This window comes from Myripristis murdjan, chromosome 6, assembly GCF_902150065.1.
Source record: "Myripristis murdjan chromosome 6, fMyrMur1.1, whole genome shotgun sequence".
Taxonomy (NCBI): Eukaryota; Metazoa; Chordata; class Actinopteri; order Holocentriformes; family Holocentridae; genus Myripristis; species Myripristis murdjan.
The window spans coordinates 1,220,151-1,240,210 of record NC_043985.1 but is presented as its reverse complement, the minus strand read 5'-3'; the positions used below and the strand labels follow the sequence as shown (position 1 = coordinate 1,240,210).

At 41.7% G+C, this 20,060-nt stretch overlaps 1 protein-coding gene across 1 annotated transcript in view; it reads right to left on the bottom strand.

The window, feature by feature from the left end:
• Positions 1–6,943: 6,943 nt before the first annotated feature.
• Positions 6,944–20,060, bottom strand: part of agbl1 (AGBL carboxypeptidase 1) — a gene marked incomplete at its 5' end in the record, with an annotated part of 188,366 nt that continues 175,249 nt past the window's right edge. The window contains one exon of the mRNA XM_030053330.1: positions 6,944–8,510. Within this exon, the coding sequence (XP_029909190.1) occupies positions 8,198–8,510 (313 nt within the window). The remainder of the gene's footprint in view (positions 8,511–20,060) is intronic.

The window sequence follows — 20,060 nt, the reverse complement described above, 5'->3', positions numbered from 1 at the left end:
ATCCTGATGAAAACACCTGTGGTGCTAGCATAAATATTCATATGTATAAACATGCAGCACTTTAGGGTCCCAGTTTAGGGATTTCAAAATAAGGTCACTCTAGACAGAACCAGAGAGATCTTAGCATATTAGCTAACAGCAGCCAGCACCACAAGACAATGGATGATAGACAAAGATAAAAACACTGGCATCAACATTGTTTTAAGTAAATTAAAAATGAAAATATTCAAAACAGAGCAATACGCACTTAAGATATTTCTGAGAGGGGAAGATGTTTTTTGCGTTCTGCCAGGATTTAGCAGCCAAACAAGAGGCAACTAAGCGCTCAAGTAAGCGAAAAATAGTTGGTCCTCTTGGGTCTCAGGCATAGAGGCTATCCTATGTATCAAGATTACTTTGGGCATTACTGCTTATTAGACAGTCACAGTGGAGAGAGACAGGAAAGACAGGGCAGAGAGGGGGGGTGGCATGTGGCAAAGGGTCTGGGCTGGATTCAAACCCAGACTGCTGCAGCTTTTTTTTTTTTTTTTTTTTGGAGTGCCTAGATTGTCTTTATGTTTTCAGGATTTGGCAAATGTTTTGTTTAATTTATCAACTAGCATTATTGGAAAGGAGCTTCAGTCTGTTTGAATTGGCATAGCTTTGTTCCAGGGAGTTATTTTGCATGGCCAGCCTGTTGTTAGCCGAGACTTCACTGAATCCTTCATCCAAATATTTTTCCATTGGCTTTTTTTTGGCAGTATAGAACTCCTGCATTTCCTTTCACCAATAAACTGACTTGGTATAAACAGAGCAAGGTGTCAATACTGACTGACATTTTGTAGTTGGCTAAAGTTGCTGAGTTAGACTAATTTGCAATAGTCTAACTTGGCAACTTGTAAACTGGCTAAAGCAGCTAGTGTGGCCCCTTTTCCACCAGAGAAGTTCCAGGGCTGGTTTGAAGCCAGTGCCTGACTTAGCACCAGTTCTTTGTTTTTCCACCGCCCAAGCACCGGCCAAACTGGTTCCAAACCAGTTCCAGGCAAGCACCAATTCCAAGCTGGGCTAAACAGGGGCCATAGAAAGAACCAATGACGCGACCCACCACGTCATTAGTGGGCGGAGTTACAGACCCAAACAGGAACAGCGAACGCTATGAACTGCCATTTGTAAAACAAAAATCAGCTGGTCGCATTCTCAGATTCAGATTCAGAATCTGAATCTGAATTTTATTCTCATCAAATAAAAAGCAGTATGGATGCTAAAAACAAGCAGCAGTGGACAGAGGAGGAGACCCAGTGCTTTCTGGCCATCTGGACTTCATCCGAAGTCCAAAACAAGTTGGAAGGAGCCGCTCGAACAAAGACAGTGTTCGAGAAAACACACACCCTTGCGCTGACGTCATAACGTGGCTCTGACTTGGCTCCGCTTGGCTCTTGGCCAATGGAAAAGCAAACCGGTTCTTTGTTGGAACCAGTTAAGCACTGGGTCTAGCACCAGCACTGAACTAGCACCAGGTTCTTTTTGGTGGAAAAGGGCCCGGGGCATGTGTCATCTGAAAACTACATCACAGTGGCTGGAGTTAGTCACTAGTAATTGGTCAGTGAGAGTTAAATCCCTCCACCTACAGAAATCAGCTAACGCGGGAAAAATTCAGACTGAATGATGGAGTGGAAACGGAATGGCCATTCTGAATATCAGGCAACAAAAGTAGCCTATCCCAAAGAGCTTTGGGGTAACTTTTTGAGCACTTTGGCATACCACTGGGTAGTTAGTAGGACTCAGCCTATAATCTTAGAGTTTGTAAACGGGATATGGTGTGTACATGTGCCAACTCATAAGCTGTTTATATTAATGTAAATGTGAACGCACTCAGTGTTGAGCAGAGGAGCAGAAGTGTGAGACCCCCTCAATCTACAGCACTGTCTCCTTTTGATAACTAATATCAGTTTATTGGAAATGCTTAATGAATTTTTACGCTCTGTCCCTGAGCCTCCCCTGAGACTGTATGGTGCCTCACTAGAGTGGCCCGCCTCCCACTTTGAAAACCTCTGGTGTGGAGGATTACACTGCCAATCATCTCAGTGTTAGTCATAATGACACAGTCAGGATGTAGCTCATGGCCAACCTGCTTTTTACAGTGCATGTCTAAATGTGACTCAAGACAAATGTTATCTCATATTATCATATTTTTCTCATTTGTGTTACTGTTTTATAGATTTTCATTTATTTGCATGCAGCTATCATTTATCATTTCATACACACACAAATACACACACACACATACGTTAAAAAAAATCCCCACTCGCCCCATTGGGTGGTCTTGTGTCTCCTTCAAGCTCGGGTTTTCTATCAAAGGCCTGGGAACCTGGGGGTTCTGCGCAGTATCTTAGCTGTTCTGAAGACGGCACTCCTCTGAACAGGGGTCTCAGATGTTGTTCCTGGAATCTGTTGGAGCCACTCTCCCAGTTTGTGGGGGGTCACAGCCCCAAGAGCTCCGATTACCACCAGCACCACTGTTGCCTTCACTCCCCACATCTTCTCTAGCTCTTCTCTCAGCCCTTGATATTTTTCGAGCTTCTCATGTTCCTTCTTCCTGATGTTGCTATCGCTCGGGATCACTACATCTATCACCACTGCCTTCTTCTGCTGTTTGACCACCAGGATGTCTGGTTGATTAGCCACCACAAGCTTATCAGTCTGGATCCGGAATTCCCATAGGATCTTTGCTCTGTCGCTCTCAACCACCTTTGGAAGTGTGTTCCACTTTGACCCTGGGACTCCAGCCCCAATTCAGCGCAGATGTTCCTGTACACTATGCCATGGTTATGGTTACTTGGTTATGGTGCTCCATGTATGCCATACCTGCCAGCATCTTGCACCCTGCTGTGATGTGCTGTACTGTCTCAGAGGCATGTTTGCACAGCCTGCACCTGGGGCCCTGCCTGGTATGGTAGACCCCAGCATCTATCAATCTTGTGCTTAGGGCCTATTCCTGTGCTGCCATTATCAGTGCCTCTGTGCTGTCTGTCAGTCCAGCCACTGGTACAGTGCCTTGTATAAGTATTCATCCTCGTTGAATTTTTCCACATTTACAACCACAAACTTAAATGTATTTTATTTGGGTTTATGTAATCGACCAACACAAAATGGTGCATCATTTTGAAGTGGGGGAAAATATTACATGGTTTTCAAAATTATGTAATAAAAATCTGAAAAGTGTTGAGTGCATATGTATTCACCCCCCTTTACTGTGAAACCCCTAAGTGAAATCCAGTGCAATCAGTTGCCTTCAGAAGTCACATAATTAGTAAATAGAGTCCAACTTTGTGCAATTTAATCTCAGTATAAATACATCTGTTCTGTAAAGGCCTCAGAAGGCCTTGTTAGAGAACATTACCAAACAAACAGCATCATAAAGACCAAGGAGTTCACTAGACAGGTCAGGTATAATTGTAGAGAAGTATAAAGCATCTCACAGATGTTCAAATTAAATTCATCATCCAGAAATGGAAAGAGTATGGCACAACCACAAACCTACCAAGACAAGGCTGTCCACCTAAACTGACAGGCCGGGTAAGGAAAGCATTAATCAGAGAAGCAACCAAGAGGCCCATGGTAACTCTGGAGAAGCTGCAAAGATCCACAGCTCATAGTAGTTGTCCACAGGACAACTATTAGTTGTGCACTCTGCAAATCTGGCCTTTATAGAAGCGTGGCAAGAAGAAAGCCATTGTTGAAAGAAAGCCATAAGTTTGGTTTGCAGTTTGCGACAAGCCATGTGGGAGACACAGCAAACTGGTGGTGCTCTGGTCAGATGAGACCAAAATTGACCTTTTTAGCCTTAATGCAAAATGCTACGTGTGGCGGAAACCTCACACTGCACATCACTCTGAGCACACCATCCCCATTGTGTAACATGGTGGTGGCAGCATCATGCTGTGGGGATGCTTTTCTTCAGCAGGGACAGGGAAGCTGGTCAGAGCTGATGGGAAGATGGATGGAGCCAAATACAGGACAATCCTTGAAGAAAACCTGTTACAGTCTGCAAAAGACTTGAGACTGAGGTGGAGGTTCACCTTCCAGCAGGACACTGACTACGTTTACATGCACACCATATTCCGGTTCGGGTCAATATTCCAGTTAAGGTAATTACGCTGCGGCAACTGGAATATTCTGTTTATATGTTACCTGGCATATTCCCGTGTTGCAGCATATTCCACTCTCTTACTTAATGCGACACTCAGCCACTGGGGGGCAGCAGTACGCGTATAGGTGTCTGGTCTGCCGGAAATACAGAAGAAGAAGTCTTCACTGGATTCACTGGCTTCCTTGTGTTGTTTGCTTGTGTCAGTTCTTTCCTGATGTTGAGGATTTTGACTGCCCTCTGGTTCTTGGTGTAATGCTGCTTGCCTCCCCTTTCCTCCTCAACACCAAACCTCTCAGCAGCCATGCTCACTATGATGGTCGTCATGGTCTGAAGCCTCCTCTCAACATCCCCTTTGGCTGTTGCTTCCAGTACCCTGTTGGCATCCTCGTCAAACTTCTGCCACTCTGCTGTTTTAGAGGCTTGGGGTCATCTTATCCTTCTCTTCTCGGACTGCCTGGTCGAAGGGACTGTCTGCACCACTTGGAGGCTCTGGGCTTTGTGGGGTGCTTCCGGGCTCGGCTCCTCCTCTGTCTCACCAGGTGCTATACCTGTGCATTGTGATGCTTGCAATTGCTCCTTGCATTTCATCCTTGCTTGATGGATCTTTAGGCCCTTCTCGTTCTTGCAGATTTTTCCGCACAAGCACTCTCTACTTGTCAATGTTTTTCCATTGCTATTGGTCGTTAACCTTGAATCTGTACGGCTGGGTTGCTCATCCGCACCCCCCCTCTTGGGCTCCCCTGGGGATATGCTTCCTTTCTTTGTTCCGTAGCTTGCTTTAGGTCCTCCTTCACAGGAGGTGTGGTTGGGGGTGCTAACCCATACCGCCCCGGTTGCCGTCTTCCCGAGCTGCCATCTGTCTCTGTAAACGTAGTCAGTGACCCAAAACATACAACCAGAGCTACAACGGAATGGTTTAGATCAAAGCATATTAATGTGTTAGAATGACCCAGTCAAAGCCCAGACCTAAATCCAATCGAGAATCTGTGGCAAGACTTGAAAATTGCTGTTCACAGATGGTCTCAATCCAATCTGACTGAGCTAGAACTATTTTGCAAAGAAGAATGGGCAAAAATTTCAATCTCTAGATGTGCAAAGCCCCCCAAAAGCCTTGCAGCTGTAATTGCAGCGAATGGTGGTTCTATTGTTTGTGTCACAATAAAATGTAGTTTGCACCTTCAAAGCACTGTGCATTTTATGTTGATCAAAAAGATTAATAAAAGATACACACACACAAGCAGTGGTGGAAAAAGATTTTCGGACAGCCCATGCATTTGTGAAATATTGCATTAAGAATCACGCTTAGGTCTTCAAGTGCAATTTCTTTTTGTACAGTCACAGCCAAAATACTAAACAAATCCTAAAAAAGCCATTAAAAACTTAAAATTGATTGGTTCCATAAAAATACATAAGAAATTTTGAGTATTGGGTCATTTTGGCACCAGTGATGAAGGTCGTTCTTTTTATTAAAAGACACAATTTTTGTTGCCAAGCTTCATGTCTATGTAAAGCCAGCACATTTGAAAGTTCTTCAGATACAAAAATGGCTAAAACAAGGAACCTAACGCAGGAAACACGCCTGAAGATTCTCAGCCAGGAAGGGTACAGCTGCCACCAGATAGCCAGGAAGTGCAGATGCAGTCCTTCAGCAGTTGGATACACTCTGCAGAAATACAGATGAACCAACAGCTTGGAAGACAAACCAAGATCTGGGCATCCAAGGGTTTCTTCAGCAAGAAAAAACACCAAATGACATCACAGGAGCTTCAGCAGCAGTGGTCAAACCAAACTGGTGTCCAGTGTTCCACCCGCACTGTACGTGGCCGACTTTTAGATCATGGCTTAAGGTCCTACAAGGCTATCAAGAAGCCCCTGATCAATGAGAGACTGAGGTTAGCCCGGCTTCGTTGGGCCCAGGCACACAAGAACTGGACAGCCAGGAACTGGAAGAAGATTCTGTGGTCAGAAGAATTTATCAAGAATTTAGTTTTGTTAGTTTTTCTTGTAAACAATAAACAAAAAAATATAATTTGTATTTGTATGTTTGTATCTGTCTAATGCAGCCACACCTTTTGCAACACAAAAAAACATGAAATTTTTCCACAAATATTTCATGATAATATTTGAGATTGTGTAAAATTTTAAGGGTGTCCAAAAACTTTTTTTCCACCACTGTATATACACAGATTCTGATGAAGATGGATAATGGAGTTTCAAAATGACAGGGTATCTCAGAATGATTTGTGCACCCTGGCATAATTTCTACAAATTTCTGGCATGCTACTGGAGAGATTCTACATATTTCAGAGTTATGTCAACCTCTTAACTTTACTGAATCAGAAATTTTCTTTACTTTAAAATGTATGTGTCAGTTAATCACTGAATCAAATAAATTAAGAAGTCTATCTCAAACACAAAAGGAAACCATTTTGAGTTTTGTTTGGTTGATAAATGTGCTTTGTTTTCAATCAGGAATTCTAACATGGGTAAAAAGCTATTTTCTGGGGAAAAGGCAATTATATCAGCTCCTGCCCTTGCCATGTGACTGGACAAGTAACCAACAAGTAAAGTTTGGAAATGTTAAAAGGTACTTTTACAGAGTTACCCCCAGATTTTTATAGATATTAAAAGGTTCAACCTTTTCAAATCCCTGGTGCCTTGCCAAAAAACAAACAAACAAACAAACAAACAGAACTGCAGCATTTTTAACATGCCTTTGTCAGTGTTTTGGGATAAAATCTTTATCAAGACATTTTCAAGCAGTGCCAACTTAATCAACATCATGAGAAGGCTGTCATACATCCTACAAGCAGCTGTGGAGGACAGATAAGAATCAGGCATTTGCACATTCAGTTTTACTTGTATTATTACCATAATCAAATTAAAATCATATTATTTATGTGCAAGTGGTTTCTACTGCCTAGAGAATTTATATCCGTGTGAAACAAGTAAACATAACATATGTGAAGGAATTTATGGGATTTTGGAGGTTGTCGTGCCACTGTGCCTCAAAAAAAGGCATAGGGCACAATGTTTTCACAAAGACCATCTTTTGAGCAAAGGTTATGGCGATATTTACGGAATAAAAAATTATTTAACCAAAAGTGTTCTGACTTTAATCTCAGAATTCTAACTTTTGCTCTCATTCTCACTTTAGACCACAAAAATCCCCAAACAGCAAAACTAGCCTAAGGCTGGCGTAATGCAAGCATAATAACAGGGCCCAGAATCTAACAAGCCGGAGACATTAATTAATTATTAATGACTGACTGGCTGGTGATTGGTTCATAAATTTGATTGCCCCACCCTCCTCCTTGGCATTATTAATAGCTGTGTCCCAAAAGCATGCTACATACTAATTCTAAACAGCACCCACTGTATACAATCTCAATAGTATCCTGCTCTCACAGTTAATATGACAGAAATTAAACATACTACATTGTTTTTTACTAACAGGAAATTTAATGCATGTGACCTTCTAAAATTTTAAAAACTACTAACAAACAAATACAAAAAAAAAAAAACAGTACATCAACAGATATTTCAGTTAATTTTTAACACTGAGTCAGTTGATTACGTATATTGACATTCTGGACTATACAGCTTTTTCATATTTTTACTGTGTGAACACACTTCTTACTGAAAACCTAGTTAGAATGAGCATGGACTTTTGGGACACAGCTACTGGCTGCAAACTCACAGAGCTGCTAAATGGGTGGGCTGATTTCAATTTAAACTTCAGAATGATTGGTGGATTTTTGATCTGGCCTAGATGGGGCCAATTCTGATTGGTGCACTTTTTTTGGTGACCATTTACATTTCATCCCAGGCTGCAACATCCTAGAAAAAGCCTGGTTTCCTGTCTGGATGGAGGCCCAAATGGATAGTTGATTATACAGAACAGAACATGGTCAGTCCAAGAAATTACTAAAAAATATTAAGTGCTATATTTTTAATTCAGTCTAATTGTTTTTAATGATGTTTTGTAGGCTATACAGGATAAACAGGATAAATCCTTCAGTGGTTGGCCCCGCCTCACCTAAGCACTTTGCTGGGGGAAACCCTGCTTCAATTCAGGTACTGTCCACTGCTCACACCATTACATGAGCTCTTCTTAATATTTTGCGTCTCTGTTGACGCCTTTTCAGTCAAGTGAGGGAAAAGGTGAGACTTCAAGCTTGACTGGTGTGATTGACTGATGCCCCCTTGGCTGAGGTTTGCTCCCCTAAGCTCTTTGTCCTCCTCTCCCTCTTCCTCTTCCTCAGTGCTCGATATGTTGCCATTGATGTCTGAATCCAGTTCAGCTGTTTTAAGTGCTGGACAGCCATTTGTGGAATATTCAATCTCTTCGACACATGGAGGCTCATCATCTTCAAAACAGCTAGAGGAGAGAAGAGAATATAAACTTTGAATCAGTTGTAGAAATGAGAGATTAGACAGATTGGAGATTACGCTGAGAAAGGTGATTCTGTCCTCTGGGATTTGTTTTTAGCAGAGCACATATCAGCAATAGGTTAATACAAGAAGATAGAATAGAATAGAATAGAATGAAACCTTAGAAAAGAAATATCAGCGGAATAGTACAGTATGAAAAGAATACAATATGTGATAAGTAATAATCCACAACTTTTTCATATACATAAATGTATGTTTTACTTATTTATATTACAAATTGCTATCATATCACAGATTAAAATAATAATAATAATAATTTAACCTTTATTTTATTTGGAAGAGCCCCGATGAGACAAAAGTGTCTTTTACAAGGTTGCCCTGGCCAAAATGGCATCAGAGTCAAAAGAAGACAGATAAAGTAAATAAAAACAAACTGACACAATGACTATAAATACCCAAGCTTAAACTACACGGTAAAGAGGAATGACATAATATTGCATTGATGGTGCAGAGATTCAGCTTCCTCAGGAGATCATTCCAACACTGCAGACCAAAGGAAGACACACACCTACCAGCTTTACTTCTCTCAACATGTACATGGAGACATGAGCCATTACTAAACCCTAGGTTGTGGGAACTCTAAATGACAGACATCTTAGATGCAATGTACTCTGGTAACTTTCCATGAAGGGCTTTGTAGATGAGGACATATCTGTGTTTAATTCTCCAAATTTTACGACCAAGCAGCCAGGCAGTACAGAGTACAGTGATACGTTGTGAAAGCTGAATATGTAATATACCCTCTCTAAGTACATATCTTTTGGAAGAATGGTGTTCCATCCCTCCAGTAGAATTCAAGAGACTTGGAATCTGAGAGATCCCAAGTCACAGATCTTTATTTTTGTATTTCCTTCAATTTGTCACCCACACTTCTTAAACATATGAATGAGTACTGATCCTTTTAAAGGTATAATCTGTGATTGATGTGTCAAAACACCACTGTTTGTCTGTGTAGGTTCTCAGTCATTCATCGTCAGCCAGAGAAACGTCTTCAAGAATCTACAAACAAATCCAGTTGACCTGAGTTCAACTCTGTCGAGCACCACTGTATTTGTTTTTCTCAGCGTTCTGTTGGAGAGGCTGGTGGGATGAAGTGTAACAGCAACAGCAGGTGAAAATAAGGGTGGAGCCATGACATGACTTCTCTGGTGACAGATGTTGGAGGTGAATTGGAAACAATGATGACGGCAATTAGAATAACGTCAGTAGTAATGATGTGTAAACTGGGACTGTTAGACTGCATCAACTGATCCTCCAGTCACAAAGAAATTGTGAATAGAAATCAAACCTCAGCATGACCATTCCTGGCACTGGATCAATAGTGGCTCAGCCTCCTGTGCTAAAGAGCATGCTACATTCTTGCTATACTCATAAGTGCACTCATGCCATTATAATGCTAGTTAGCATCAGAATACCAGTTAGTCAGCAAGATTACATACATTTTTGTAATTCACTGAACAGCTGCAAGAGGGTGCACACAATCACTGATCACAGATTCCAGCTCTACAGGGATACCTCACCTGTAAAACATAATCTTACTCACTGTGTGCTGCCCTCAGTCCCAAATAAAGAAAGCTTTACTCACATGCCATCATGGTAAACTTGTGTAACTTTTTCAAAAACAGGAGCCATCTCTGATCCACTGGAAAAAGTTAAGGCTGTAATTTTACAATTTTACAATAGCAAGACACTATGAATTGTTCCAACTAAACTTCTGACACCCGTCATGTGTGTCTGCAAAGACCACTTGCATAAAATCATGTGTGCAAGCAAATGTATTTCACTGGACAAGCAGCTTGGACAGACGCCCCAATATAAATTTACCATGAAGGCTTGCAAGTAAAGATTTCTTTGTTGGGGATTGACATGCCCACATCAAGAACATACAAAATAATGCATTATGGGTGAACTATGGTATTATGGGGGTGAAAAGAAAAGGTTAACTATGGTATGAACACAATAGAATAGAAAAGGCTAAAACAGGAAATGTCCAGAAAAGTCCAGGTTGAACCAGCCAGAATCGAATAGAGTAGATGCTGCTGTCTCTGTGAAGGGCAGGGAAGGGGAGGGGGAAATGCTGACAGCAGTTCTAGGCTAGCCAATGAGAGACACTTGAAAAGCATTTTAGGAGTTGTACTATTTTGCTTTATTGTGTCTACTTTATTTTCAGGGTCTATCCTCCCTGTCGCCCTTGAGCTGGGCCGCAATCAATTTGATTGACAGCTGACAGAAAGCCTCAGTAACCAATAATCTGATTATCCATGCACATTATGCGATTCTGTGTGTACGTGTGTCAGTGAATCTAATAGAAGGCATGTAAAGACTCACTGGGACTCCGTAGGGATTGGGGAGGATGTGACACGCAGAGAGTAGGAGTGAGAGAGACAGGACAAGGGAGACTGTGAGGATATGTCTTGCATGCTGATCACGCCACCTAATTTGGTGAGTGTATGTGTGGGTGTGTGTATGTGTGTATGTGTGTGTCATGAATGACAATGAAGTGGGACACCTTGTCTGTAGTGTGCAGTACATACAACTGCAAATGCCATCGCTCTAACAGCCTGTAATTGCTATGTGGTAGCTACTCACTGCTCAAACACCATGGACTTTGTTTATACAGTGATTTAGAGGATAAAACTGAACAAATCTAGTTTTTTTCCTCTCTCTCTAAAAACCTTCACCTAAGTTTGGACTGACAGCATGCAAGAGCTGAATTCTTCTTCTTCTCACAATAGTCATAGTTTAAAAAAAACAACAACTTGGAAACTACATAATATAGAGATATTTCCAATAATAATTATAGCAATTATAGCACAAAGTTCATATATATATATATATATATATATATATATATACCAGCACCACTGTTGCCTTCACTCCCCACATCTTCTCTGGCTCTTCTCTCAGCCGTTGATATTTTTCAAGCTTCTCATGTTCCTTCTTCCTGATGTCGCTATCGCTCGGGATCGTTACGTCTATCACTACTGCCTTCTTCTCTTCTTCTGCTGTTTGTCAACCACCATGATGTCTGGTTGATTATTCACCACACCAGCTAATCAGTCAGGATCTGGAAGTCCCACAGGATCTTGGCTCTGTCGCTCTCAACCACCTGTGGAGGTGTCTTCCATTTTGACCCTGGGACTTCCAGCACCAATTCTGTGCAGATGTTCCTGTATACTATGCCAGCCACTTGGTTATGGTGCTCCATGTATGCCGTACCTGCCAGCATCTTGCACCCTGCTGTGATGTGCTGTACAGTCTCAGGGGCATGTTTGCACAGCCTGCAGCTGGGGTCCTGCCTGGTATGGTAGACCACGGCCTCTATGGATCTTGTGCTCGTGGCCTGTTCTTGTGCTGCTATGATCAGTGCCTCTGTGCGGTTTTTCAGTCTAGCCTTCTCCAGCCACTGGTATGTTTTCTCGATATCAGCCACTTGTGCTATCTGTTGGTGGTACATACCATGCAGGGGCTTGTCCTGCCAAGCCCTCTTCCTCCTTCTCCTCATTGGCCTTCTGTTACTTGAGGTAATCACTTAGCAGGTCATCACTGGGGGCCATGTTGTGCCTATTTGTGGCCCTTACTGGAGGAGAGTCACATCCACCTGCTGTGTGATGCACATCGCCTTATTTGGACATGACTCCTGGAGATGGGCGGTGTTTCCCAGTTAAAAGCCTGGTCTTCTGGCAGGCATGCCGTGCGCAAAAGGGACTCCATACCTATTGTTCCCCTTCTCCTTTCCTTTTCCCCAAACTTGCGTTGTAAATAATCAGGCAATAGACGTAAAAAATGCAAAGAAATGGTTGCCTCTAAAGTTCTTCCCTGCACCTTACAGGCCATCTTCTTGAGTGCATCTTCTACAGTGCTCAGCATAAATGAGTACACCACACTACATTTGTCAGAAAACCTTTAGTTTCCTTTAAGAATCAACATTTTCTATGGGTTACTTTGGTTGTCATGGCAACGGCGGCGCATATGGATGCAGCAGCCGGTAGCTCCCTCCACTTATAACATGGCAAGGCGAACAAGGAACGATTCTTTCACTTTTATTGCTGGGAATCGTGTTGCTTATGATGGTGACACGCTCGTCAGTATCAGAGGAGGAGGTGCGGTGACTGGATTGAGTGCAGCTGACCTTGAGATGATCTCTGCTCTTGGCATCTCAGCATCTCAGGTTCCGACATTTAAAAACATTCGGACCAGACGTCACCGCAAGCGGTGTGGTCGACCCAGGAAGAGAGGGAAATGAGCCGGGGGACGTGGCTTCATGATGGCATGCTGGATGAGGCTTTGGCACTGGAGGGTGGAGCCTGTTCTGGGCTGACGGAGCACGGGACTCCGGTGGGACGAGAGGGGGTGGACTCTGTGTGTGCATCAATGGTGCTTGGTGCATCTTCTGTCCATTGTGCGGAGGAGGTTTTGAAATCCGTCTATGGTGACCGTGTTAACAGACGCCACGTCATGTAGTGTGTTATGGCAGTCGTTATCTCCCGGTGTCTTCGGCTGCTCTTTTCATACGGAGTTACACTAGCAAACAACGCTGTAATTGTAGTCTGTTTGCTACAATGGGCTTGAGCATCACTTTCATTCGACTTTTCACCGGATTATTTGGTCATGCACTCGTCATGTAAATGCCTGTGGTGATTTTTCAAGTGCTGGTATAAGTTGCTTGTGTTGCCGCTGGATGTTGCAACTTTTGCTCGACAGGCTTTGCACAGTACCTGTTTCTTGTGCACGTCTGCAGTCTCAAACCTGAAATACTCCCCTATGACCAACATGCTGCTTTTTTTGGGATTAAATCCCCTAACTCCGCTTCTGGTTCAGCTGAAGCCATTTCAAAACACGTTATTTAGGGACACCAGCTTGTTGTTACTGAGTGTGTATGCCATCACCTGGACAATGGCTGCTTCTGATTGGTTAGCGTGACCTGTCCACGTGCAGCATGCCGCTTCTGATTGGTGAGCTTGACAGGGCATGATGGCAGGATGGTAGGGAGACAGCATGTATGTGTAAAACAGTTGACACAACAGATCCTGGGTCAGTCAAGAATGCTCAAAAAACCACAGCTTTTGCGATCACGAGTGCATTGTCTGGAATCACAATTTGGATCAGAAAACGATAAATCGTTCAGCCCTAAGTCCTGCTACCAAAACTTAGATTAGGAATAAGAGGGTAGGAATAAACAATATCTTTGATCCATAGAGGTTCTCATTTGCTGATCTTAACCTGTGCAAAGGGTCAGCCAATGAAACAGCTTTACATTCGGGGAGAAAACGGTTATATAGTTGTGTTGTGTTGTATATTTTTACTTGGACTTAAAAAGTAATTTTTTCAGGTTTTCAAATGTGGTAGCAACTTCTGTGTGGATTCTGCAAAACAAACAATGCTCAGTGAAATCTAACTTCCATCCAAAAAAAATTTATTATATTTTCTTTTCACAGGTTGGAAGCCAAGCATGATGGTATGCAAATAGTTTAATAAGTGGTTGGTGCAATGGTAGTGGGATGACTTGATTTCTCTCTACACTGGCTTTGCCATTTCATTTTAAAAGAATAATAATAACCAAGACAAATGGTTACTCCACCGATCGGAGCCCCACTTTGATTATCCCTGGCCTTCGACCCCTAGGTGTCATCCGCTCCACATTGATCAGCTCAGGCACCGGTTCACAGCCTAATCCCTCAGCCAGTAGTGTTTTAATTCTCACCGTCACATCTTCTCCCTCAGTGAATGCGAGCCCCTCAATAATAAGAGAGACATCAGGGTTGAAACTGATGGCAGGACGCTTCGCCTCCTCCAACTTTTGCTCCATCGATCCTGGAAGAATTTTGACTCACAGCGAGATCAAAACTTTCTTGAATTTGTTTTGCGGTTCTGTCCAGCTCCGCTTTCAGCTCATCTCGATTTTCACTGATAAGACGTTCCAGCTGCTCAACTTTACTGTTCAGTTGGCGCACAAGCGAGCTTTTCATACCCCTGATCTGGGCCTGCGTCTCAGAAGTTCAAGACGCTCAAGGCACAGATCAGTATCTGTGCTTTGAGCGTCTTGAACTTCTGTTTCTGAGACTTGAGCACCGCCATGATAGCGTTGCAGTCACTCATTTCGGCCTCTTTCTTGTCTCTATGATGCATTTATAGTTCAATACTGTTGATATTGGATTGCGCACATGGTGGTTTGAATCTTTACATGTCAAGTCATGTCATGACAGCATTTGATGACAGGAACAGACTAACAACTGCAATTTCTATGCATTCATCCATAATACCTAAGTTGAACCTAAAGAGTCTGCAAAATTAAAATGTAATTCAAAAATAATGGCCGCTGCTGCACAGACGTGAGCGTTTGTTGCTGCCACAGTCTGCCTTAATTTGCTTTACTTATGTCTGGCTTACATATCTAAACTAATACCCACTTTAACATTCCTCACGCTGATAAACTGAATCCAACTTTTTCAGACTCTGGGTTTCAAACTGCATTTTCAAATCTAAAATGCTCAGTTATGGCGTGCATTAGCGACTTCGCTGCTGAAATGCCTTGTAGCAGAACCCAAACACTACATTGACATGTTAATAATTTCAAAAAAATTTTTTTTGGTTTAGGGGGTCTTTAAAGTTAAGCAGTCGACCACAAACTTTTAAACCTGAAACAGGATTCCAAACCGACGCCAAACTTTGTTTGCTCTCTACCATGGGCGAAGCGGTTTCCAACCAAACCATCTGGGAATCCATTCAGCAGATGAGAAATGACATGCTTGCTCACTTTGATTCAAAAATGGATCCACTACAATCAAGCCTTAAGACAATACAAGGATCTCTGTCAACAATAGCAGAGCATGTGAAAGAGCTGGTGCAGCGCGTCAGTGCGAATGAGGACAACTTCACGGATTTGGATAAACGAGTTCTAAAGCTTGAGAAGGAAAATTCATACCTAAAGGAGAAGGTCCTCTAATCTTCGTTTCCTTCACATACCTGAAGAGGCCGAGGGCCGGGATATGATGAGCTTCGTGAAGCAGCTAATTCCACTTCTCCTCGGGAAAGACAACTTTTCGGCCCCGCCGGTTATCGAACGAGCCCACCGCTCACCAACCACACGTAAACAAGACTCCAGAGCTAACCCGAGGCCAATCCTGGTCAAATTCCTCCATTTCCAGGATAAACTGAAGATCCTTCGGCTTGCCCAGATGAAAAAAGATCTATCCTGACTACAGTGTGGGACTGGTTCAGAAGCGTTGCCAGTTCGACCACATTAAAAAGAAACTTCGTGACCTGGATATTAAATATTCCCTACTGTATCCTGCAACACTGAGAGTTGTTATGGATGGAAAACCAACTCTGTTCCGCTGTCCTGATGATGCCGAGTCTTTTCTACGGGACAACTGTTCTTCTTCGTAAAATTCCTGGTGAAATTCTCTTTAAATGTCTCCTTTGTGCCTTGTTTTGCCTCAGGTAGCACTATATCACAGGTTTTGAAAAATGTCACAAGATATAACACACGTTTTGCTCTGTTTTTATCATTTTGATGCCGGTACGCTTGGTCTGAAGCCATGCTGCAGGTTACCATAGAGACCAATGTTGTTTGCCATAAATCGTGACGTAAGAGGTCGCGCCGCAATGAACTGTCGTAAAACCTCCTGAGACTATATTAATGGACTGAAGAGACTCGTTTCCCTTGTATTTCTTTTGATGTAACGACAGTTCTAGTCTTAAGTTAAAAAATATTTATTTAACTGACTGATTAGTAACCTTTATGTCAATGATGGCCTATAACTAAGTTAAATAATTTAAAATCCTCAGTTAAAACACATTCTCTGTTGTCAGACTTTTTCTTTCCTCATTGGGATGTCAGATTTTTCTTTCTTTTTTTTCACATGTTGGGCTCTTATTTTGGTGGCACTCCCTCTATACTTCTCTTTTGGCAGACTGAGCTCACTTTTTGCTTTGTTCTGCTTGGCCAGTTTTTCTCCTGTGCATATACCTGTGGGTATGTGCTTTATATGTATGTCTCTGTGTTTGTGTTTGTCTGTACATGTCTTTGTGTAATATCTTGTGTTATTTTGTATAAGTGTATTTGTGTCCACAGCTCTCTTCCTCTAGCACAATCCGTCCACCCCCAAAACCACAGCCTCCTCTATTACCTACCCCCGGAATACTATGCTTATGTATATTTATGTATACAGGTCTGTCTTATTGATTTCTCCTGACTTATGAACTCTGTGAAAGGTTTACATATTATACATCTAAATATCAGGAGCCTACCATCTAAAATGGACCTGTTAAAGGCATGGGTCTCTTATAACAAGCCCAGTGTAATCACGTTGTCTGAGACATGGCTGCATGATGGTATTTCTAATAAGGAAATCCACCTTGATGATTATGTCTTGTACAGAGCTGATAAAGGGTCTCGAGGTGGCAGAGTAGCTACATACACTACTCACAAAAAGTTAGGGATATTTGGCTTTTGGGTGAAATTTATGGAAAATTTATGGAAAATGTTCACGATACAGTGATATTATATCATGAAAGTAGGGCATTTAAGTAGAAGCATACACTGGTGATTTCCTCATCTCAAACAATTTCTTGAAACAAAAGCCAACAACAGTGGTGGATATACCACAACAAAAAATGTCAGTGTCAATAACTTGTCATGTGCCCTTGAGCATCAATTACAGCTTGACAACGACGTCTCATGCTGTTCACAAGTCGACTTATTGTCTGCTGAGGCATGGCATCCCACTCTTCTTGAAGGACGGCCCTCAGGACATTGAGGTTCTGGGGTACAGAGCTCCAAGCCTCTACACGGCGACTCAGCTGATCCCATAGGTTTTCTATGGGATTCAGGTCTGAGAAAGTGCAGGCCACTCCATTTGAGGTACCCCAGTCTCCAGCAGCCGTTCCCTAATGATACGACCTCGATGAGCTGGAGCATCAAACAGCTGATGTGAATTTTGCCGTTAAACTCCTTGTTACAACAGCAACTTGTGCAAAAAGTACTGAAACATTGAACAGTTGGACATGTGCATTCAAAAGTTTACAGAAGGTCACATTAAGTTCACCTGTAAAGGTTATAATGCATTTTAGGTTCATCCTGAAATTTCACCCAAAAGCCGAATATCCCTAACTTTTTGTGAGTAGTGTATGTTTCATCTAACTTATCCTCAGAACTTGTTACACCAACAGAACACCCTTTTAACTTTGAATGTATTTTTGTAAAACTAACTCTTCATGCAAATAAGCACCTAACCATAGGAAATATTTATAGACCTCCAAATTCTCCCTCAGAATCCACTGAATGTATATTGTCTACCATTAACTCTCTTATTCGTCCAGGAGAAATGATTATACTTGGTGATTTTAACAAAAAGTGGCTTGACAGTACAGCTGGCAAAGAGAAAAATCTATTTAGTAGCACAAACCTTACACAAATCATTACAGAACCAACTAGAGCGCACTCAACATCTGCAACTTTACTGGACTGGATCTTGGTTACACATCCTGATAGAATTGTAAAATCAGGGGTTCTACCGGACAGCCTAAGCGATCACTCAATTATTTTCTGTGTCTGGAAAATTAAAGTTCCATGTCTCCCCCCCAAGTTTATAAAAGTGAGAAGGTTAAAAAATTTTAATGTTGAAAACTTTATTGAAGATATTATTGCTTTAAACTGGAATAGATTTCAGCTAATACCCACTGTTAATGATGCTTGGGATTACTTCTATACTGAGCTTAATGAGGTTATTAATAGACACGCACCCTGGACAACAATGAGGGTTAAAGGTAGACATTTACCATGGATAAATGCTGAACTCATTCATGTATTTAAAGAAAGGGATAAGGCATGGCAAAAATACAGATCTACAAAGGATGTGGCTGACCTGAACGCATACAAACATCTTAGAAATATATGCACAACTCAAACAAGAAACGCAAAATCCAAATATTATAAAGATTTGTTAGCTGATGGTCTTAACAACCCCCAAAAATTCTGGAATATAATAAATACCATAATTAATAAATCTTCAAAAAGCTCTACCACGCATATACGGGTAAATAATGAAACTCTAAAGGATCCTACCTTGATAGTTGAAGCCTTTAGTCAGCATTTTTCTAAGACTGTTGGCCTTAACCCTTTCCCCTCTTCCCATCACAATCTCACACCGCGCAACCCTGTCTGTGATTCCTCCTTTTTCTTTTCCTCTATTAGTCCAAGTGATGTTCAGGAAATCATAGATGGACTCAGCTCAAGAAGTGTCACTGGCCCTGACGGACTAGATATAAAATTTCTGAAAAGTGCTTCTCATGTTTTGTGTTTTCCATTGTCAGATTTGTTTAATCTCTCTTTAAGCACTGGTGAAGTGCCCCTGGGCTGGAAATGTGCCAGGGTCACACCATTGCACAAGGGTGGTCATGCTTATGACATGAATGACTACAGGCCTATCTCCATTGTTAATTGTGTAGCCAAAATATTTGAGAAACTAGTTTTCAATCAGCTTTCTAAGTATATCAATGACTTCAATATTTTATCACCACATCAATCTGGTTTCAGGCCCAATTTCTCCACAACCACAGCTCTCTCAAAACTTACAAATGACATTATATCTGCTTCAGACAATAACAAACTCACTGGTGCAATATTTATAGACTTGACCAAGGCCTTTGACATGGTTGATCACTATCTCCTACTGGACAAACTTTATAATATCGGACTGTCTCGCAGTGCTCTCCTCTGGTTTAATTCATATCTTCATCACAGACAACAGTGTGTCAGTTTTCTGGGCACTCAGTCTGACTATTTGCTAGTTGAAAAAGGGGTGCCACAAGGCTCTTCTCTTGGTCCTTTACTCTTCTGTATTTTTATTAATGATTTGCCTCAATTTTGTTCTAATTCTCAAATTCAATTATATGCCGATGACACAATTATCTACACTTCCAGAAATGACATTTCTCAAATTCAGAAGACCCTACAAAATGACTTAGCTATTGTACAAAAATGGTTTTCTGCTAACAAACTAATACTAAACAAGAGAAAGTCCTATAATATGTTGTTTGGCACCAGATTTAAGATCTTACAATCGGATCACTGGCTCATTTCATATCTGGATGGTACACCATTAGAGGAGGTAAATAAATACAAATATTTAGGGGTGTGGCTTGACTCACAGCTGTCCTATAATTTTCACATTGAATCAGTTATCAAGAAAATACATTGCATCTTAGGTCAACTTTATCACTCCATTAACTGTTTTACTCTGCAAACTAGAAAAAGGATTGTCTCTCAACTTATTTTACCCATACTGGACTATGCAGATGTCATTTATCAAAACACATCAGACACTCAGCTCCATCCTATCAATATCATTCATAACAGTCTGTGCAGGTTTATTTTAAGATGTCCGTACCGAACCCATCATTGCTTCATGTACGACTCACTAAACTGGTTATCACTCAAAGCTAGAAGGCATTTTCACTGGTTACTTTTTAT